Source organism: Octopus bimaculoides, chromosome 15, assembly GCF_046866305.1.
Source record: "Octopus bimaculoides isolate indiv1 chromosome 15, ASM4686630v1, whole genome shotgun sequence".
Taxonomy (NCBI): Eukaryota; Metazoa; Mollusca; class Cephalopoda; order Octopoda; family Octopodidae; genus Octopus; species Octopus bimaculoides.
In genome coordinates this window covers 51,795,292-51,815,615 of record NC_142942.1, presented here as the reverse complement: position 1 = coordinate 51,815,615, position 20,324 = coordinate 51,795,292, and the positions used below count along the sequence as shown (strand labels likewise).

General features: G+C 36.6%; 1 protein-coding gene across 16 annotated transcripts in view; it reads left to right on the top strand.

The window, feature by feature from the left end:
• LOC106870813 (ubiquitin carboxyl-terminal hydrolase 3) overlaps nt 1-20,324 on the top strand; it is a 78,033-nt gene that overhangs the window by 22,962 nt on the left and 34,747 nt on the right. For 13 of the 16 annotated variants that reach the window (XM_089363969.1, XM_052973339.2, XM_014917030.3 and 10 more), the window contains one exon: nt 12,235-12,327. In XM_089363969.1, coding sequence (XP_089220095.1) covers nt 12,299-12,327 — 29 coding nt within the window. In that variant the 5' untranslated portion in view covers nt 12,235-12,298. Of the gene's footprint in view, nt 1-12,234; nt 12,328-12,427; nt 12,466-20,324 lie in introns of all 16 variants that reach the window. The other 3 variants (XM_089363966.1, XM_089363964.1, XM_089363965.1) reach the window with 1 other exon arrangement.

Genomic DNA, 20,324 nt, shown 5'->3' with positions numbered 1-20,324 from the left:
CAGGTTAAGTGATGACATGAAGGCTTCACTTGTTAGTTTGTCTGTCTATTGGTTGTTTAGTACCAGGTCAGCCTGATAAAGCAGGCTTATGTCTAGAGGTTCTCATCTCTCACTCTGAAATATCTTTTCTGGTTTGGAAGTGGCTGTGTGGTAAGTAGCTTGCTTACCAACCACGTGGTCCCGGGTTCAGTCCCACTGTGTGGCACCTTGGACAAGTGTCTTCTACTGTAGCCTCGGGCCAACCAAAGCCTTGTGAGTGGATTTGGTAGACGGAAACTGGAAGAAGCCCGTTGTATATGTATGTGTGTATATATATATATATATATATATGTGTGTGTGTGTGTGTCTGTGTTCGTCCCCCAACATTGCTTGACAACCGATGCTGGTGTGTTTACGTCCCTGTAACTTAGCGGTTCGGCAAAAGAGACTGATAGAATAAGTACTAGGTATACAAAGAATAAGCTCTGGGGTTGATTTGCTTGACTAAAGGTGGTGCTCCAGCATGGCCGCAGTCAAATGACTGAAACAAGTAAAAGAGTGTGTATGTCGCATGGGGTGTCAGGAATGAAGGCTCTTGTTGCCAGGAATGTGGCATAAGCAAATTTAAAGACATCTTCACAACTGTTACTGATAAAGATGATGATTTGTGACTTAAGCACCAAGTACACAAATTTTCGAGGAAAAGAGCTCTGTGCTTGATTGGTCCTTATTGACCCATCAACACATTTCCACTGTCTCTTTCGTAAGTTGAACAGCAAAGCCAGTTTCAATGGTTGATTGAATTAAATTCATAACCTGAAATCATGAGTTCATATTTCTTGTTCCAATGTCTGTGTGTGTAGCTAGAAGAAAACTATCTGTTGTAGACACTAATGTACCACGGATATATCCCACTAGTGCTAGTAAGGATATGTCTGTCTCTATCCACGAAATGTCCCTGATTGACAGATGATAGACATAACCTTGCTTTATGAATTGTCATTCTTTTAATTTTTACCAAAATACGAAGTGTGATTGGATTTGTTTGATACTTGGAGAAATCCAACTAGACGCCCAGCTATTATCTTTGTAAATAATTTTTCAATTTTTCTTGTGACAAAGTGTCATAACAACAGAGAAAAGTGTGTGTTTTCTTTAAAATGAACATCAGAAATATGTTTATTTCATGTCTTTCTTTCAGATTAAAGTCAAAACTTAATTGCCATTATTTAAAATACTAATTTAATTGTCTCTTGCAACAAGCTACATTGCGTCTGTTTGAACTTACGAGTTGTTGATAGAAATGACATACTTGTTGAAATTAGGCTCTTGAAAATAGTAACTAAATAATGTTTAACTTGTTCATGGAATCTATTTAAGAGTTTCTTTTTTCTTTTTCTTTTTTTTCTCATTTCCGTATAGTTGGATTAGTAGAAGAACATCAGTCAAATGCTTTTTGGCTTTTGATTCTGTCCATTGACATTCTGAGCTCAGATCTTACTGACTCAGTTTTGCCTTTTGCCCCAGGGATGATAAAATAAGTACCAGTGTGTTGAGCTATATTCAACTGTACTCTTGAAGTCTGTACTCTGTGCAATAACTGGAAAGAGTAAAAAAAAATATCAAAACATCTCACAAGGTTTTTTTTGTGTGTGGTTTAAAAATATTCTACAATCTTATTGATGACTTAAAAAATAACTTCTAATAGCAATGAGTGAAGGCACGTGGCTTAGTGGTTAAAGCATTCGACTCATAATCACAAGGTCATGAGTTCGATTCCTGGAGGCATGTTGTGTCCTTGAGCAAAACACTTTATTTCATACTGCTTCAGTCCACTCAGCTGGCAAAAATGAGCAGTGTCTGTATTTCAAAGGGCCAGCCTTGTCACACTCGGTATCGCACTAAATCTCCCTGGGAACTACATTAAGGGTACACATGGCCATGGAGTACTCAGCCACATGCACATTAATTTCATGAGCAGGTTGTTCTGTAGATTGGATCAACTAGAACTCTCATCATTGTAACTGACAGAGTGCTAGTTAATAGCAATGACTACTGTATTTTATTAATGTTAAGGGAAACAGCTGGTTTGATATGTTTAAATCAGGTAACTTCTTTAATTAGCTGCACTTGTTTGTAGTTGTTGAATTAGTTTGTCAAGCAACTACAGCAGCTAGCTATAAATATTGTGCAAACTATGAGAACATATCCAAGCTACAAATAAAGCAAGCAAGTAGTTTGTTTTATATGAGATTGAATTCTTTGCTGCTCTTGTTTCTTGCTGAGAAATTTATAAAGATTATATAACATGCACTAAGCTGTACATTGGCAAAATCCTTTGAAAATTAGAGCATTGCAAATTTTAGTTATAACTCTTTACATTCTGAGTTCAAATCTGATTGAAGTTAATTTTGCCTTTCATCCTTTCAGGGTCAGTATAATCAATAGGACCAAGCACCAAAAGGCTAAGCACTTGGCTATTTTATCAGATGTAGTGCATGAATAAATAAATAGTTGTGATAGTAGTAGAAGTAGTAATGATGATGTTGATGATGATATTTTACCTTCAATCATTTGAAGAAGTACACATGACATTTATAAGTAGATTCTCAATCTGCTAGAAATAGCAGCCAATATCCCTCAAAGCACACTAACTATTTAAAGACAGAAACACGCATTGCTCAATGTGGTTCCATATACAATGTATTTTGATAAAAAGAAACTTGTATTGCTATCACTAGAATGCTTTGATAGTATGAATGACCCGGGGCTAAGCAGTGAGGAATGATTGACTACAACATATTCAATAAATAAAGTTTAGTAAGTATTAATAAGTTGTGTGTGCATCAGGTGGGCTGAAACAGAAGTTGTAAAGAGTTTGCTTATAAAAGAGCAGCTGACTGGAGAAAGAGTTGGGGGGGGGGACTGAGAAAACAAGTGTGTCTGAAGGTTCATGGTTATAATATGGTCTTTCGGTATATATAAGCTGCACACACATGTAAGGGTTAGAAGATTCTGTAAGAAAATATTACCCTGATTTATATAATGCAAAAAAGCTCTATACAGCTGGATCCTGTTGTATAAGTTTGAAGTTTTTATTTATTTAATAATAATTTCATAAATTATTATTATTATAAAATATAATATCATAAATCATCTGTATTTAAATGCTTCCTTTTTCCATCTAAAGGTCATACTTATTTCATTCTCTTCTACTTTGTAATTTTGTATTCCCTTTCTTCTTTAATTTTTAATCTAATTTTCAAACAAACATTATTAATGAAATTAAGTTTCAACAAAATCAATATTTTGTTAATGAGACACAGAAGTCTATTGACATAACAAGAACATTGTTCTGACTGCCTTGATGTGTAAAAACGTCTGCTGCTTTGCTGTATAACGTATCACTCGACAAGGCCGATGTAAGAATCTTTAGGTGGACACTTGACCTGTTAGAAATAGCAGTCAAGTTCCCTGCAAATCACATTAAAAAAAAATTGGAAAGAAATATCGGTGTTGTTGCCCAAGATGCATAATATCTGAAATAAGATGAAGGCCCGGGCAAGATCACCTTTGATAATGAAGCCTTTTCAATTAGGGTTGATCTGGAGGGTGAGAAGCAAAGTTCACATAATATCTCATATATTGCTAATGCCCCTTACAGATGGATATGAACAGCATATCTTCCATTTCTTTACCACTGTAAACCTGAGAGGCCTTGTGCTGGTATCAGAATCTGTAATGTTAGGTGATGTATATGATTTCTTTGTTGGCAGAAGCAGCAGCATATCTAGAATTTCATCAATACCAAATTAATACATTTGAAAATAACAAGGCCCATGTCTCATTTTTTTTTTCCTCTTTACCATGCTCCCTCTCTATGTGTGTGCCTCTTTCAGTTCTAAGTGCATTGACTTCCCTTGGAATATTATATGCAGCAGCCATTACAACCGATGCTGCTGCTGCTAGCAACTGTAAACGTGAACTGGTTTTAACTCTTTGACAACAGGATCTATAGTTAGGAGCAGTCATAGGTAGGTAGTAGGCATTAGCTGCAGGCAACTGAATAATTGCCAATAAAATTTCACAGTTAGAATAGTTGTATATCCTTTAGGCATTACGTGTTCTATATAAAGTGCTAGATTATGAATGCTAGAGGGAATTAGTAACATTAACATTCATATTGCAAAGAGAATATATATATATATATGTATGTATGTATGTATATCATTATCATCACCATGATCATTTAGCATCTGCTTTCCATGCTGGCATAGGTTAGACAGTTTGACTGGAACTGGCAAGCCAGAGAGCTGCACCAGGTTCCAGTCTGATTTGGATGTCCTTCCCTAATGCCAACCTCTCTGAGACTGTAATGGGTGTTTTTCATGTGCCACCGACACATTTTACACATATGGTAGTATATACAGTGTGCAATGGGTAAATTGTCGCCATTTTATATTTTTAATTTTGTGCATACTCATTGTTTGTTTTTGATTTTGTCGACTACACAGTATAGTCGGGTCAGTTGGATACTGTCTGTGAGAAAACCAGCACCATGATGCAATTCGCTCTGCCAGTAATTTGGAAACGACATGCTGTACTGCTTGGCATTCATATCAGAAGCCCCAATACAAACATTTCAGAGTGTTTGGGTGTCAATCTGAGGACAGTGCAAAGGATCTAGAAAAAGTTGAATGAGTCTAACGGTGATTACAAAGGTACAGCAGCTTGGCAAACTCACTCTGATTGTTCTGATAAGAAAAGAACTTCTGAATTTGTTGGTGAGATCCAGGCCATAATTGACAACAATCCCTCCAAGTCAATCGGGTCCATCACCAGGGATATGGGAGTGTCTGAGTTTCTCATCAGGCAGGTAATGCATGAAGACATTCAGTATTCCTCATACAAGATGAGAAAGGACCAATTTTTATCCCAAGCCATCAAAAACAAGAAGAAAGACCATGCCACAAAGCTTTTGAACAAACTCAAGCACCCCTTCCAACTGAACATGCTTTGGTTTTTCTCAGACGAGAAAAAATTCTGCCAGGATTAGACAGTGAACACACAGAACAACTGTTGGCTTGCTGTGTCCCCAAAACATGTACCAAGAGTAATAAAAATCAAACATCCAGTCAACATCATGGTGTTTGGTGTGATCACTAGTAATGGTGACGTTATGCCTCAATTCTTCATCCCACACAGCCTCGAATTCAACATGGAGGCCTACATCAAGTGCCTGGAAGAGGTAGTGCTGCCCTGGTTCAAGAGGGTGGCTGCTGGAAGGCCCTATGGCTGGAACAGGACTCTGCACCATGTCACACAAGCAGGAGAACCCACAGAAAGAATATATTTTAAAATTCTATTTGTTTTATTGACTATCACAATCTCTAAGGTGATACCCCAGTTTATGGGAAAATTGTCTTGCATGGATCCGGTTCATAGTATGAAAAAGGCTGGAGAATGCTGGCTTAGAGAACTGAGCATTTGATCAAATACTTTACTTTATCCTAATATCTACACCTTACCATTCTGAGTTCAAATTTTTCGACTGATGGTAGAAGAAATGCCAGTAATTAGCTAGTGTTACTTCAATCAGCTTCATGCATGTTACAAACTTGGCCTTTTATTCTGCCAGAAGAAAATAAATACTTATTAAAAGAAGTTTGATTATCATTCCTGATGACGATTAAAATAGATTTCAAAAAATTTCTTTGAAGTTAAAAATTGAATTAGAATGTAATTAAGAATGAAAAACAAGCAAATAAAATAAATTAGAATTTTACATCTTTATATATAATAGATATATATGAAAATATGTTCTTTGGAATTTACTTTCAAATTCAATAATTAATTTAAATATAACTGTAATAAAATCCATTTTTCTCGTATTTTCAAGCTTTATGATATAACAACAACCATTGATAGTAGTGGTAGTTTAGTTCCAGGTCAACTTCGATTGATCAGACTTGTGATAGAGACACTCCAGCCATGCCGATCACATTTTTTTCCTAGGCACACTGCACTATGACCACATTATCCACTGTGTTTTCCCCTTCTAAAATGACATGGTGTAACTACTATTTCTAGCATGTGAAGCAACTGCACAGAGGTGCCCTTGAAATCAGTTATGTTGCTAAGTGAAAAATTCAATTTTACGTCATCGTTTTAACATCCATAGCTGCATGGGTTAATAAGCATGGAGAAAGTGGGTGTTAAAATGAACCATTCTTAAAAAAAAATAATAAAAAACATACAACATCTTTATTGATTTCTTACTTAGTCACAATATTAATTATTGAAACGAAGGAGTGTATGGGATTGAATGTGATGACTCCAATGCATTTCTAGAACTTATTTTTATTGACGCAAGAAGAAAGGAAGTGTAGTGTTTACACTTAAGCAAAATTTCAATATGGAACCGAGAGAGAGAGAGAGAGAAGTAAATGTTATTAAATGTTGTTGTTCTATTTCTCTGTTGACTCAGTCGTCTTCACCACTTCAGCCAGAAGATCAGTGAGTAAAATGACTTCATCATCGCCACCGTCATCATCATTGCTATTTAATGTCCGTTTTCCATGCTGGCATGGGTTGAATGGTTTGACAGGATCTGGCAAACCAGAGGACAGCACCCAGCTCTACCGCCTGCTTTGGCATGGTTTTTTGTGTGGCTGTATTCCCTTCCTAACACCAATAACTTTACAGAGTGGACCGGGTGCTTTTATGTGGTACTGGCATCAAGTTACTACCTGGCCACTAAATAACTTGGAAGACAAGACTTATTCAGCTGAAGGAAGGAATAGAATTGAGGGAGGTGGTTTTGTGGTAGGTGATGAGAGGTTGGAGTATGAACAGTAGGACAGAAATAGGTGTCTTGCAAATAGAGAAGAAGTATGGCTGGCCCAGTTGGAAAAGTAGAAGGGTGAGAGAGAGAAAGAGTTGTGGCTGTTTTTAGTTACATCTTCTTAGCTTGAAATTTAAAGTCAATGTTGATGGTATTGGATGTAACAAAATGTAATTAAATACTACACGGTATTTGTTGCTCATCATCTTGGTTAGTCTTCATTACTCTATAAGGAGCATAGGGCTGGTTTCTCTGGTGTGTATATTCCTCTATGGATGGGACCCCAGTCCATCGCAGGATTACTCATTTTTACCAGTGGAATGGATTGGAACATGAGACGAAGTATTTTGCTCAAGAACACAAACATATCACCCAGTCCAGGAATGAAAACCACAATCGTTGAATCCTGCATCCAACACCCTAACCACTGTTCATAACTTTACTATTTCAATAATGTGGAGGTGCAATGACCCAGTGGTTAGGGCAGCAGACTCGCAGTCATAGGATCACAGTTTTGATTTCCAGGCCGGGCGTTGTGAGTGTTTATTGAGCAAAAACACCTAGAGCTCCACGAGGCTACGGCAGGAGGTGGTGGTGAACCCTGCAGTATTCTTCCTGTTTCTGTTGTACCTGTATTTCAAAGGGCCAGCCTTGTCACACTCTGTCATGCTGAATCTCCCTGAGAACTACGTTAAGGGTACACATGTCTGTGGAGTGCTCAGCCACTTGCATGTTAATTTCATGAGCAGGCTATTTTGTTGGTCGGATCAACTGAAACCCTCGTCATCGTAACTGACGGAGTGCCAGGATTTCAATAAGCTGTCTATATTAATTGTATGTGTGTGTGTATGTATATACATACATACATATATATATATATATATATATATATAAGTCAGTAAATAGTGGGGTTGCGTTAACCGCACGTGGAGAAATAATAGGAAAATGAGGAATAAGGCAGAATACTAAACTGGAAGCTTTCTAACCGGCTTTCATTGCTCAGCAAATTTTCAAAAAGGAGAATGAAAATGTTTTTTACAAAGAAGTACAAAATGAAGAAAATAATATATAAAAAAATAACTATACCAATACATTATATTGTCTTTGAGCTTTTGAAGTTCAATGGTAATCCATGTATATAATAGTTGGAAAAATAAGGATGCATGAGAATTGAGAGTTGTGTTAGGTTTAAAAAAAGGAGCTAAAAGTTTGTGTTAAGCAGGAAGTGTGATGTCAAAACAGGAAGTGTGTGTAAGGGGAGACAAATGTTTTTAGTTGGAGTTATGAACTCTTTTTCAACAGATAAACTTCCGGTTGAAAAAGAGTTCATAACTCCAACTAAAAACATTTGTCTCCCCTTACACACATTTCCTGTTTTGACACCACAGTTCCTGCTTAACACAAACTTTTAACCCTTTCTTTAAACCTAACACAACTCACAATTCTCATGCATCCTTATTTTTCCAACCATTATCTAAATGGATTACCATTGAACTTCAAAAGCTCAAAGACAATATAATGTATTGATATATTTACTTTTTTATATATTATTTTCTTCATTTTGTACTTCTTTGTAAAAAACATTTTCATTCTCCTTCTTGAAAATTTGCTGAGCAATGAAAGCCGGTTAGAAATCTTTATTAAAATAAGCTTCCAGTTTAGCATTCTGCCTTATTCTTCATTTTCCTATATATATATTGTTGCTATTATGCTATTATGTAAAAAAACGTTTTGTTTTTTTTTACAAAAAATGAAAAAATAGTTTCACCATTCCATAGTAAAACAATTGTACTACACTTTGACAATCTTCATATCTTGGCATCTGTAGCAGCTGGAGACATGATAGTTTGACCAAAAGAACCAGCTATTGCAAGTAAAAATAAATATTGAAAAAAATACATTTGGCCAAATTTGAACATATGACAGTTTTACATAATAGTAACAATATGTGTATATTATGTATGTATATATGTGTGTATATATATCACTTTCAGTGACTGGTCTGTCTGTGTTGGGACATCACTTTCAGGATTAGTAGATAAGGTCTATCCCAGGACTCAGCTTATTTTGTCAACTGTTAATTTACTCAACATAGCTACAAAGCTAGTTTTAACTGACGTAGGCATACACACAGACACCCTCCATGCATATGTGTGTTGTGTGTTTGTATTCATGTACATACATAGGTTGTAAGGCAGATAAACACAATTAGGATTGACATATATATACACACACACATAGACACATATATACAGAAAGATAAACTCATAGACATACACATACACATAATGTATGTATGAGTTTATCTTTCTGGATATATGTATCTGTCTTTTTCTCTGTGTGTGTGTGAGAAGCTTAGTTGTGTTTATCTGCATTACTATCACCATGGCAGCTTGTCTTGGATTTCCCTTGTAGCTACTCTTGATGCCGTGGACGTAAGTCCTGAATTAAGGATTTGGAGTTTACAAGTTCAAATTCACTTGAGCACTACTATGTGTTTTCCATACTGAGCACATCTCGTTCTCACCTAAATAATGTATCTATGATGGGTTTACATAGGTTCCTTCCATCCATCACATTCCACTTAGAAAGACATGGATTTTTTTTTTTTTTTTTTTGATTTTTTGGAGTGGGGTCTTGAGAAAGGAGCAGAGCTAAAGGCCTTTACAGGTCCTCTTGTCAGTCTATTTCTTTCTCTCTGTGTGTCTCTTTCTGTATTTTTCTTCCCTCCTCCATATCTTCCATTTCTTGCTTTTTTCTCTTCCTGTGCTCTTCCCCTCCCTCTTTTACCCCTTACCTTTCCCTTCCCACTTCCAGTTTCTTGGCTCTCTGGTCCTCTCTGCCTTTCTCACACACTATGCTTTATCTATAATTGTCTGACACACACACACACACATTCTCTCTCTCTCTCCCTCTCTCTCTCATATTCCTCTTCTTGTCTTCTCCCCCCCCCCCCCCACACACCATTACTGTTTGACTATTCTATCTTGCTCCTACCTCTCCCACATTCCATGCCTTGCCCTAATCTACTCTGCTTTACCCTGGCAGTAATTACAGACAACTGATTGATAAGCACCTGCGTATTTATCAGTCTGTAGATCTGGTAATTCCTGTTTCCTTGGCTCTGGCCATATGCTGCAGCCTGCTTCTTATTGTTAGGGTAATGATTGATTACCAACAGCCTGTTCAGAGTGGCTGGAGGGAGGGAGGGAGGGAGGGAGGGCAGTTTTTGTAAATACAACAGTTTTAACATTTTGGCCATCAAATCAAGTTGCAAGAAAGAAGCAGTTAAAAATACATTTAAATACTTTTAGATGTCTTTTTGTTTTGTTTTTTCATTTTCTATGTTTGTTCATGTGTGTATGTCTATCTGTGTCTGTATGTGTGTGTTGTTGCTTAGCCTCAGGTCAAGTGTTATCAAGCAAACATTTAATGAAAAGCATTCCTGCCATGACCATCCATCTTTTTTTGCGGGGAAGATAACCTCATCAAATGCCTCGTGTCCTTCTTTATATATAAGTCAGAGGGGTAAGATTTGAGGGAGATTTTGCTGCTGTTTTTAATAGGTTGATCAACTGTGTAGATGCTTGAGTAGAGAATCTGGTGTACAACAGGCATTCAGGAGGCAGAAGTGTGGAAAAGAGTACTTGAAATGTGGTTGTTATACTTAGTTGTCAACACAGCATTGCTGAATGGCTAAGGAGTTCACTTTGCAATTAGCAAGGTCCTGGGTTCAATGCCACTGCACAGCATGACCCAGATTTTATTGGAAAGATGGAAACTGTGGATGGAGTGTAGACGTAATTCAAAGATCCAGCCTCTTTCTCTCTCTCTCCCCCTTCCTTTTCCTCTTTTTAGGTAGATAAGATAAAGTACCAGTCAAATACTGGGGATGATTTCATTGGCTTCCTCTCCATTTAAAATTGCTACCCTTGTGCCAAAATTTGGAATATTATACTATATTGTATTATGTTATTTCATATTATATCATAAGGTGGCAAGCTGGTAGAATCATTAGTTTCTTTCGGTTTCCATCTACCAAATCCACTCGCAAGGCTTTGGTCAGACTAAGGCTATAGTAGAAGATGCTTGCTCAAGGTGCCATGCAGTGGGACTGAAACCAGAACCATGTGGTTGGGAAGCAAACATCTTGCTACACAGCCATGCCTGCACCCAAAAAATAGAGAAAATAATTGCTTTAGCTGCCTGCACTGTGATTGAATATTTCAATGTGGCATGTATAATGAAAAGATAGAATGTGTATAATATGGCACAAGGAAGATTCTGCTGTTATTTCTAGCAGGTCGAGTGAACACAGAGGATCCTTCATTGGCTTGTACAGACAAGGTATATATTAATGTCTATGTGGTTAATTCACAAAATGTGTGTAGAGAAACCAGGACTTGACCTCCCCTGAGCCTAGCTGCATATATTTTATCACTTTGCACGCTGGTGACAGCCTTTTTGACTTCTTCATATCTGTCAACATCTCTACTCCTGCTCCCAGTTTGTGTGTTTACAACCGCCTTCCCATTGCTTTGTGTGGGGACGGAGACAGGGTTGATGGGTTGATTTCCACCACCACCACCACAACTATTGAATTTGATTTTTCATTGCCATTGCTCCTCTGCCTACTACTACTACTACTACTACTACCACCACCACCACCACCACCACCACTAACAACCGCCCACACTTAAATGCTCCCTTCCCTTCCTTACACTACTACTACTACAATTGTTACCATTTTGGTGGATGGGAGAGCTTCCACAGTTGCTTCAGTATGTAAATTTTATATATAATATAATATAATATATAATAGGTGCAGGAGTGGCTGTCTGGTAAGAAACTTGCTTCCCAACTGCATGGTCCTGGGTTCAGTCCTATTGTGTGACACCTTGGGCAAGTGTCTTATACTAAAGCCTTGAGCTGACCAAACCCTTGTGAGTAGCTTTGGTAGACGGGTTCAGTCCCCTTGGGCAAGTGTTTTCTACTATAGCTTTGGGCTGACCAAAGCCTTGTGTGTAGATTTGGTAGACGGAAAATGAAAGAAGCCTGTCATATATACATATATGTATATGTGTGTATTTTTGTATCTGGTGTTTGCCCTCCACCACTTCTTGAAAATCAATGTTGGTGTGTTTACATCCCTGTAACTTAGCAGTTAGACAAAATATACTGATAAAATAAGTACCAGGCATAAAAAAAAGAAAATAAGAGAAAAAAGTACCAGGGTCAATTCAAGTGACTAAAATCCTTGGCTGCAGTCTAATGACTAAAACTAGTAAAAGAAAGAAAGAAAGAAAAAAAGACCAAAGAATATATGTCTGATACTGTTGTATATTTGCTCATTGTTATCTTCTTTCTCTTCTTTATTTTCCTCATTCCTGTCTTGTCTTCTTTCTTCTCAGATATGTTAATGGTCATGCAAGGAAGCACCAAGAAGAAGACAATGAACGTGCACATTCAGTATGCATGGATTGTGATAGTTATTCGGCCTTTTGGTAAGTGCACTAATCTTATACATCTTTTGTGACGGTATTTCATTTTGTTTCCACTTTTATTTTAGAATATTATTATTTTATGTTTTTTTACTGGTTTCAGTCCATGGACTGTGGCCATCCTGGGGTACTGCTTCAAAGGTTTGTGGTCAATTGTATAAATTCTAATTCTTTGTCTGGTAGTTATTTCATTGTTCTTGTAAGATACGGTAATACGGAGAACTGTAATATGCGGAACAAAGTGCGATTCACCTACATCTCCTGCTTACTGCTTGTTTACAGCCACATAGACTGAAAACAATGGTCCTTTCATTATCGTATTTCTGTTGCTAGACATGGCTTTTGTTTCAATTGGTTATGAAAACAATGAAGAATTCAGTAAAACAGCCGTCATTATGAAACTGGTGTTTGGTTATTAATTAACATAAAATTTTGGTGGACAATTTTAATTTAGATCACTTTGAAATGAGAAGCTTGTGTCACAGAACCAGGGAGAGTCTCAGGTGGGTTTGGGATCAAAAGGGTTAAGAATCAAGTTGGATAGGCCTCAAACTCATCACACCGTAAATGACTACTGGTAATTTTTGAAGCATTCCGCTTTATCAACCCTGCTAGTTCCAACTCACTTCTTTCATTTAGTATTTTAATGATTTCAGCCATTTGGAATACGGTCATACTGGATGAAGCAGCCAGCATGTTATTGTCTTCATTTTTATTTTTTTATTGTTTAACAAATTTTTATTTATTACTAATGAAGAAAATTAAAATTTTTCACTGCTTCATTATAGGAGTCTGAAAAAGAGATTTGTACAAAATTATAATGAGTTTCCTTTTGCAGTACATGTACTAAATTTAGACAGATATAAAGATATAATTAATTTAAAATAAACTGGAAATCATGAATAATTAGTTCAGCTGTAAAGATTCCAAGTTCTATTAAAATTCCAATTATTTATCTGTTTAATTTTAAAATACTTTGAAATATTTCTGAACGCATATGTGTGTGCGGGTGCATGTGCGTGTGTGTGTGTAGTGTGTTTGTTCCCCCTCCACTGCTTGACAACCGGGGCTGTGAAGTCGTAACAAAAAACTTTGACTCCGACTCGTCTACTATTGGCACCTCTGACTCTGACTCCTCTATGTAATTAAGTGATTGTGGGCTATTTTACCGACTCTAACTCCAACTACCCCTTAATTGTTTCCAACACTGACTCCACGACTCCAACTCCGCAGCCCTGTTGACAACCATTGTTGATTTGACTACATCCTTATAACTTAGCATTTCAGCAAGAGAGACTGATAAAATAAGTGCCAGGTTTAAAAAAGAACAAAAAACAACCCCTGGTGTTGATTTGTTTGACTGAAAAAAAAAACCCTTTCAAGGCAGTGCCCTAGCATGGCTGTTGTCCAATGACTGAAACAAGTAAAAGATACATATTTGCTCTTCTTCCTACAAGAATTCTCCCACTGTCATTACATGGGGCTAATTTTTATGTTTTAACTCAATAGTCTGAACATTCATTCACATTACATGTCCATACTCATACATATATTGACTGATATGGTTAATATTCGGTTGCTTGATCAGCTTTGTGCTCCAAACATAATAAAAAAGAAGAAATGTGTGGTCAACATTTTAAAGATGGTGGGAAAGTTGTTGAGGATATTTGGCTTGGTATTCAACTGGTCGAACAGCTTTGAAACTGTCATTAACTCAAAAATAATAGCAGTTGTTGATTGAGTAGACTTCTAATTAAAAGCATACTAACTGCAACCATCCTGTATTTTATTATTATTATTATATTGGACGATTAGTTATTTCTAATAGATTGGAATGCACTTGTAGAGGTTCCCTCATTACTTCAAATAGTACCTTAATATAATATGCTTGACTCCTTTCACTATATTCTCAAAATAAAAATCATTCAGTCATTTTAGAAGTACCTATGACTGTTGTATCTAGTATCTCCTCTATTTAAAATAATTGTGTATTTGAGGAAGATTTGGCTGTTATTTCTAGTACTTGAAGTGACCACATCAGGGTGCTCCTCATCAGCCAAACATACATATTGTTCTTTAGCACCTGGTTATCTCTGACCCCAGCAGGCCTGTGAACAAAGGTATATATATATATATATATATATATATATATATATATATATATATATATATATGCACACACACACACACACACACAGGGTGTCTACAAAGTCTGGGTACGTAAGGATTAACACATACTTTAAGAAATTATTTTTTCTTATATTTAATTGTTTATGTTATGATTTTATTTACTCCATGTACCCAGACCTTGTGGACACCCTGTATATATATATATATATATATATATATATATATATATACATACACACACACACACACACACACACACACACACACAGATTTTCATATCTAACATCCTAATTCACCTTTACCTGATTTTCTACCTTTGGCTTTCTCCTTCACTTTTGCACCAGAGCATTCTTATCTATTTATTATTAGTACATGACCTCTTGTTTTATGAATGGCATCTCTTTTATCAAAATGCAATTATATATGTGCAGGCATGGTTGCGTAGTAAGAAGTTTGCTTCTCAGGCACCTTGGGCAAGTGTTTTCTACTATAGCCTCAAGCTGACCAAGGCCTTGTAAGTGGATTTGGTAGATGTAAACTGAAAGAAGCCTATTTGTTTGTGTGTGTGTGTGTGTGTGTGTGTGTGTGTGTGTGTGTTTGCATCTGTGTTTGTCTCCCACCACTATTTGACAGCCAGTGTTAGTGTGTTTATGTCTCCATGTCTTAGCAATTTGACAAAAGAGACCAGTAGAATAAGTACTAGGTTAGTATAAGTATATTATTATTATCATAGTGTATATATTTGTCTCCTACATATAAACTTAAAATATGTTATTTCATTTTGTATGTATTCCTTCATCACCTTTTATGTTTCTTTAGTAAAATGCTGATTTCCTTCCAAGTAAATATTCATTCATTCCTTGTGTTATACATTATTGCTCCAACTCTCTCTCTGTCTCTTCAGTTTATCTTGTAACTTTTTGTAGATATAAACTCTATTATCTCTAAATATTCTCTCATACTTCACTAATTTAAGTTTATTTAGCTGAGTTGTTGGCATTTACATTTTATCTTTACACGTTTTTGTTTTACTTTTATGTTTTCAGTTTTTGGTATTTTTACTTAATGGTTTAACATTTTTTTCAATATTTTGTTCCCTTAAATTGCGTGAATAAACTCTGCTAACCCCCAAAAACTTTGTTACATCATATCAAACCTCTCCAACAAAACCGATTCTTGCATCTCTCTATCTATCTGTCTGTTTACCTCCCTCTATCCCTCCTGCTCTCTTTCTTTCGTAAAGGCCAGTGGCCTAATGGTTAGGCTGTTGGACTTACAATTAAATTGCGGGTTCAGATCTTAGACCAGGCAGCATGTTGGTCCATGAGCAAAATACTTCATATCATGTTGCTGTCAACCTCAACTAATAATGGTTTCAAATTTTGACACAAGGCCAGCATGTTTGGAGAGAGGGTCTAGTTGGTTACATCAACCTCAGCGCGTAACTGGTACTTATTTAATCAACCCTGAAAGGATAGAAGGCAAAGTTGACCTCAGCAAAATTTGAACTCAGTGATAATAATAATAGTAATAAACAACTGATGGACTTTTTAACCAATTTACTCCTCCCCCACTTCTATTTTTTTCTTTCCCCCTTCCCCATTCTATCTATTATAGTGTAAAAAAAAATTAGGTTTCCCTACATTTAATTTGTGTGCATTTAGCTTTGGTTTGGAGATCTTTGTTGGTTAATTGAAACCTTTCTCTTGTAACGTCTTCAGCTTCTGGCGTTAAAAAATTTTCTTTTTAAAAATAAATAATTTTAAAAAAACATTTTAAGGTTTTTAAATAGTCAATACAGTAAATACAGCTTGGGGAATAATGAACAGATGTTGTTAGCATGAATGTGGTGGCGCTAGTGAATAAGACCCAGCTCACTTGATCGTAGACATCTTATAGATGTATGGATTAGCTAATGCTTTTTTTTTTTTTAGTTTTTTTTCTTTTTTCTTCAGATAAACTGTGTTATTGTTTATTTGTCAGTTCCTCTGCCCCCTTCCCTTATGGCCACGTATCTGTCTGCCTGTCTGTTTGCCTGTGAAGCCATGTCCATACGTGTATATATTTGCATTTGAGGCATTTTTCTATGTGCTTATGTATGTATGTATGTATGTGTGTGACTGATGTCTGTGTCAATGTGTGGTATATCTGCATATAGACGAATAATGTTGTAAGTATTCTTTTCTCCTTCTGCACTCACGTCTATACATCTAGACACACACTCACACATGCACAGTATAATAGCATATTACTTGGACAGTTATCTCTTCAATTATCTCTGTAGCTTTAATCAAACAATTCATCCAAATTACTCTCTGGAGTTTAAAAAAAAAATTCAAATATTCCCACCCCCTAACTAGTTTAAGAATCAATAACTATATTTAGTAGTCGGTTTTAATATTGCCCTTAGTCAAATATATTTGGTAGTTATTGATTGTAATGATTAAAGTCTCCACTTCTCAGTTCTGTTGTTAAGCAGTATTCAATAATTTGTTTGTACTTTGATGTTCCTCCGCCCCTTCCCCACCACCTTTTTCTTTTATGATTACAAGTTAATCCATTCCTGGAGAAAACTTGTAAAAACTCATAAACCTGGGGTCTTGTAAAGCAGGCCCTCATAAAGTGAGGAATTTATATGATTAGTGAGTGCCAGTATCCGTTGGGTTGAAGCAGCCCCTATGAAGACTTAGCCTGTAGATCTAGGGCATGTTGTGCTGGAGTAACCTCTCTCCAAGTTATAGCCCCAGAGCAAAATCTTTGTTGTTAGCTCTATTTATAGAATGTTATTTCGATGATATTATCTGTTGTAAAAGGGGTGGGTGTTCGAATGCTTACGTTTTGTGCATGACTGGTGGTGGTGGTGGTGGGGGGGGGGGAGCACTGAATTATAAATGGTGAAGTTTGATGTCATTCGTTGCAAGCAAATTGTCTGCTCGCTCTGTGCTTTCAAAGGCATGGGATAAAAATCCCTTGTTTCAAAAAGAAGTAAGGGTTAGTGACTGAAAGGGTATCCAGCTGTAAAACAATGTCTCAGTAATATGTATCTGTCTAACCCATGGTAGCATGGTAAAAAGGTAGCTAAAGCAAACACGCACACACATACACACACATGGATTTATGCAGCTTTAGGTTGTTTCAAACCAACTTAAAAGCTGCTAGCTGTTTTTTTCCCAATATGCCAATCACTACCAATTGTTATTACTGTTAATGTACCAGTTGTTACCAACATTATTATTGCTATTAACTGCCACAAATCCTATATTCCTACTCTCTACTTGTTTAAAACTACTCATGTCCATTAGCAACCATTTCATGTCCTTCTAGTCTTTTATTAATAGTATCCAATCGATTGGCTGATTGTCTGATCAGTACATATGGTGGGAAGCCATTCCGTAATATCATGACATTTTCAACTTCAATAGCTGCCTGGTTCTTCAGCATGGCAGATCTTCCAGCGGAAGACATCCAACTGTAATCTCTGACTGCCAGTAGGAAGGTCAATCAAGGGTGCATTGACTGGTTAGAGCTGAGATTGCTAACAATGTGACGTAGTTGTTTTCATGGAATTCAAATAGAATCAAGCAATCCTGCCTATTGTTAATGTGTGTGTGTGTTTATGGATGAATATATCTACAATGTGAAAATATGTATGTATGTATATATGCATTTGTGTAATGGCTAAAGTTTTTTTTTTTATAAAAAAAAAGCATTAGAATAGATTGCAGTTCTCATTTTCTCTCTCTCTTTTTTTATATATATTTTATTATTTATGCGCCCTTTTTTAAAGCATAGCTATGCTCATGGGCCCAGTTTCTCGGTTTCTCTGGCATATGTGTTCCCCCCAGCTGGACGGGACGCCAATCCATCGCAGCATTACTCAAGAAACAGGAAGAAAGAGTGAGAGAAAGTTGTGGCAAAAGAGTACAACAGGGGTCGCCACCACCCCTTGCTGGAGCCTCGTGCAGCTTTATATGATGATGATTATATATATATTGTGTCTATATAAGCGCATGTGTGTGTGTATATATATGATGGCCTCTCCTGTCAAAGATGACATATAAGTGCTCAGCTTTTGCCAAATGATTTGCTTATAGTGATCAAATGTTCGTGCTGCACGTTAGCTTGCTCTCTCCATTAAATTAATGTGGTCTGAACCATGTGTCAGTTATTGAAGGGATCGCAGAGTGATGCAAGATGGAAGTGTTTTGTTCAAGAACACAATGCACCACCCAGTCTAGGAATTGAAATCACAATCGCTAGATTATGAGTGCAACACCCTAACCACCAGGCCATGTGCCTTCACTGTATATATATACTTACACACTCACATAATGGTCTTCTGCACAATTCTTGTCTGGCAAATTCCACTGACAAAGCCCCATGTTGTGACACAAAGTATTCGCATAGGTTATTACACACACTGTGATTGCAAGTAAACTTCCTTTCTTTACACATTTCATGTCTGTGTTCAGTTTTTGGCTGTTATTTCTATCCGGCTGAACAACCATGTGGATAGCTGCTCCCTTGTTTGCTCACCATCCCCTATTATTCACACTTGCGTTGCAACACTCCTGTGTTTTATTTGACTTCTTTACGATGATGATGATGATGATGATGATGATGATAACGATGGCGGTGGTGGTGGTGTGAATGCTGATTTTGTTTAGTATTTGTCATCTACTGCACCTCTAAGATATGTGGAATCACATTCTAAAGTCACATTCCACCTCTTAAGATACATGTCTTTTTGTTGGCAGATAATGATGGATGGAAACCCCTTTATTTGTATTTGGAAACAGATGGGTCCCCTGCTCTCGATTGTTACTCTTATTATTTTTATTATTAGTATTATTATGTGATCTTTCTCTCTCTTTCTCTCTCTCTCTCACCGCTCTCCATCTTTCTCTCTCTCTCTCTGTCTCACACACATGCACACACATGTGGGACTGATGGCTAATATATATATGCACACATAATATACATTCCCGACATGCAGGATCTGCGATGAAAAAAAGAGAAAAAGAGAAACAGTTCAACTGCCATCATTCCACATGTATCGATAACAACAGAAAGTTATCTGTAGAAGGCTGTGTGTGTGTGTATGTGTTATGTATCTGCGTGTGTGCTTGTGTGTTAGAAGTGGAGATGACAATTTTCTGATGTAATATTTCTTTTTCTCTAGCAGTGTCAGCATATGTGAAATGACATTTCCAGAAATCATTACTCATAACTCTTAGCTAAAAAGAAGGAAATTTGATGTTTTATTCATCAAGCTTTCCATTTTAGCTTTGTATTCTCATTCTCCCTCCCTCCCTCTCTCTCTCTCTCCGCCTCTTGCACTCTCTCCCTCTCTCTCTCACACACTTCACCTCATGCACCCTCCCTCTCATAAATGTCTGTGGGTATGTAGATATATATATATATATTTATGTGTGCGTGTGTGTGTATATACATATATATATATATATATATATACATATATATATATACACACATATATATATACACACATACATACATACACACACACATACATACATACATACAGACAGACAGACAGTGAGAGAGCAATCACTTTTTCCTATTTTCTCATTCAAAATACCGAAGATAATGAATTTTTTTTCCTTTCTCATCTCCTTTCTTTTATTCTTTCCTTTTTCTTTCATCATTGTCTCTATCACCTTTGAATACTGTTGTTGTTGTTGTTGTTGTTGTTGTTGTTTAAGCTGGCATTTTATTATTTCAGCCCCCACCTTCCCCATCTGAAAAGCTTCCCACCCCCATCTTTCTGCAAAAAGAGATATTTTTTTTCCTCTCCCTCTTCTCTTCTCTTCTCCTTATTCTCTTTACCTTTCCTCACTTTTTTCACA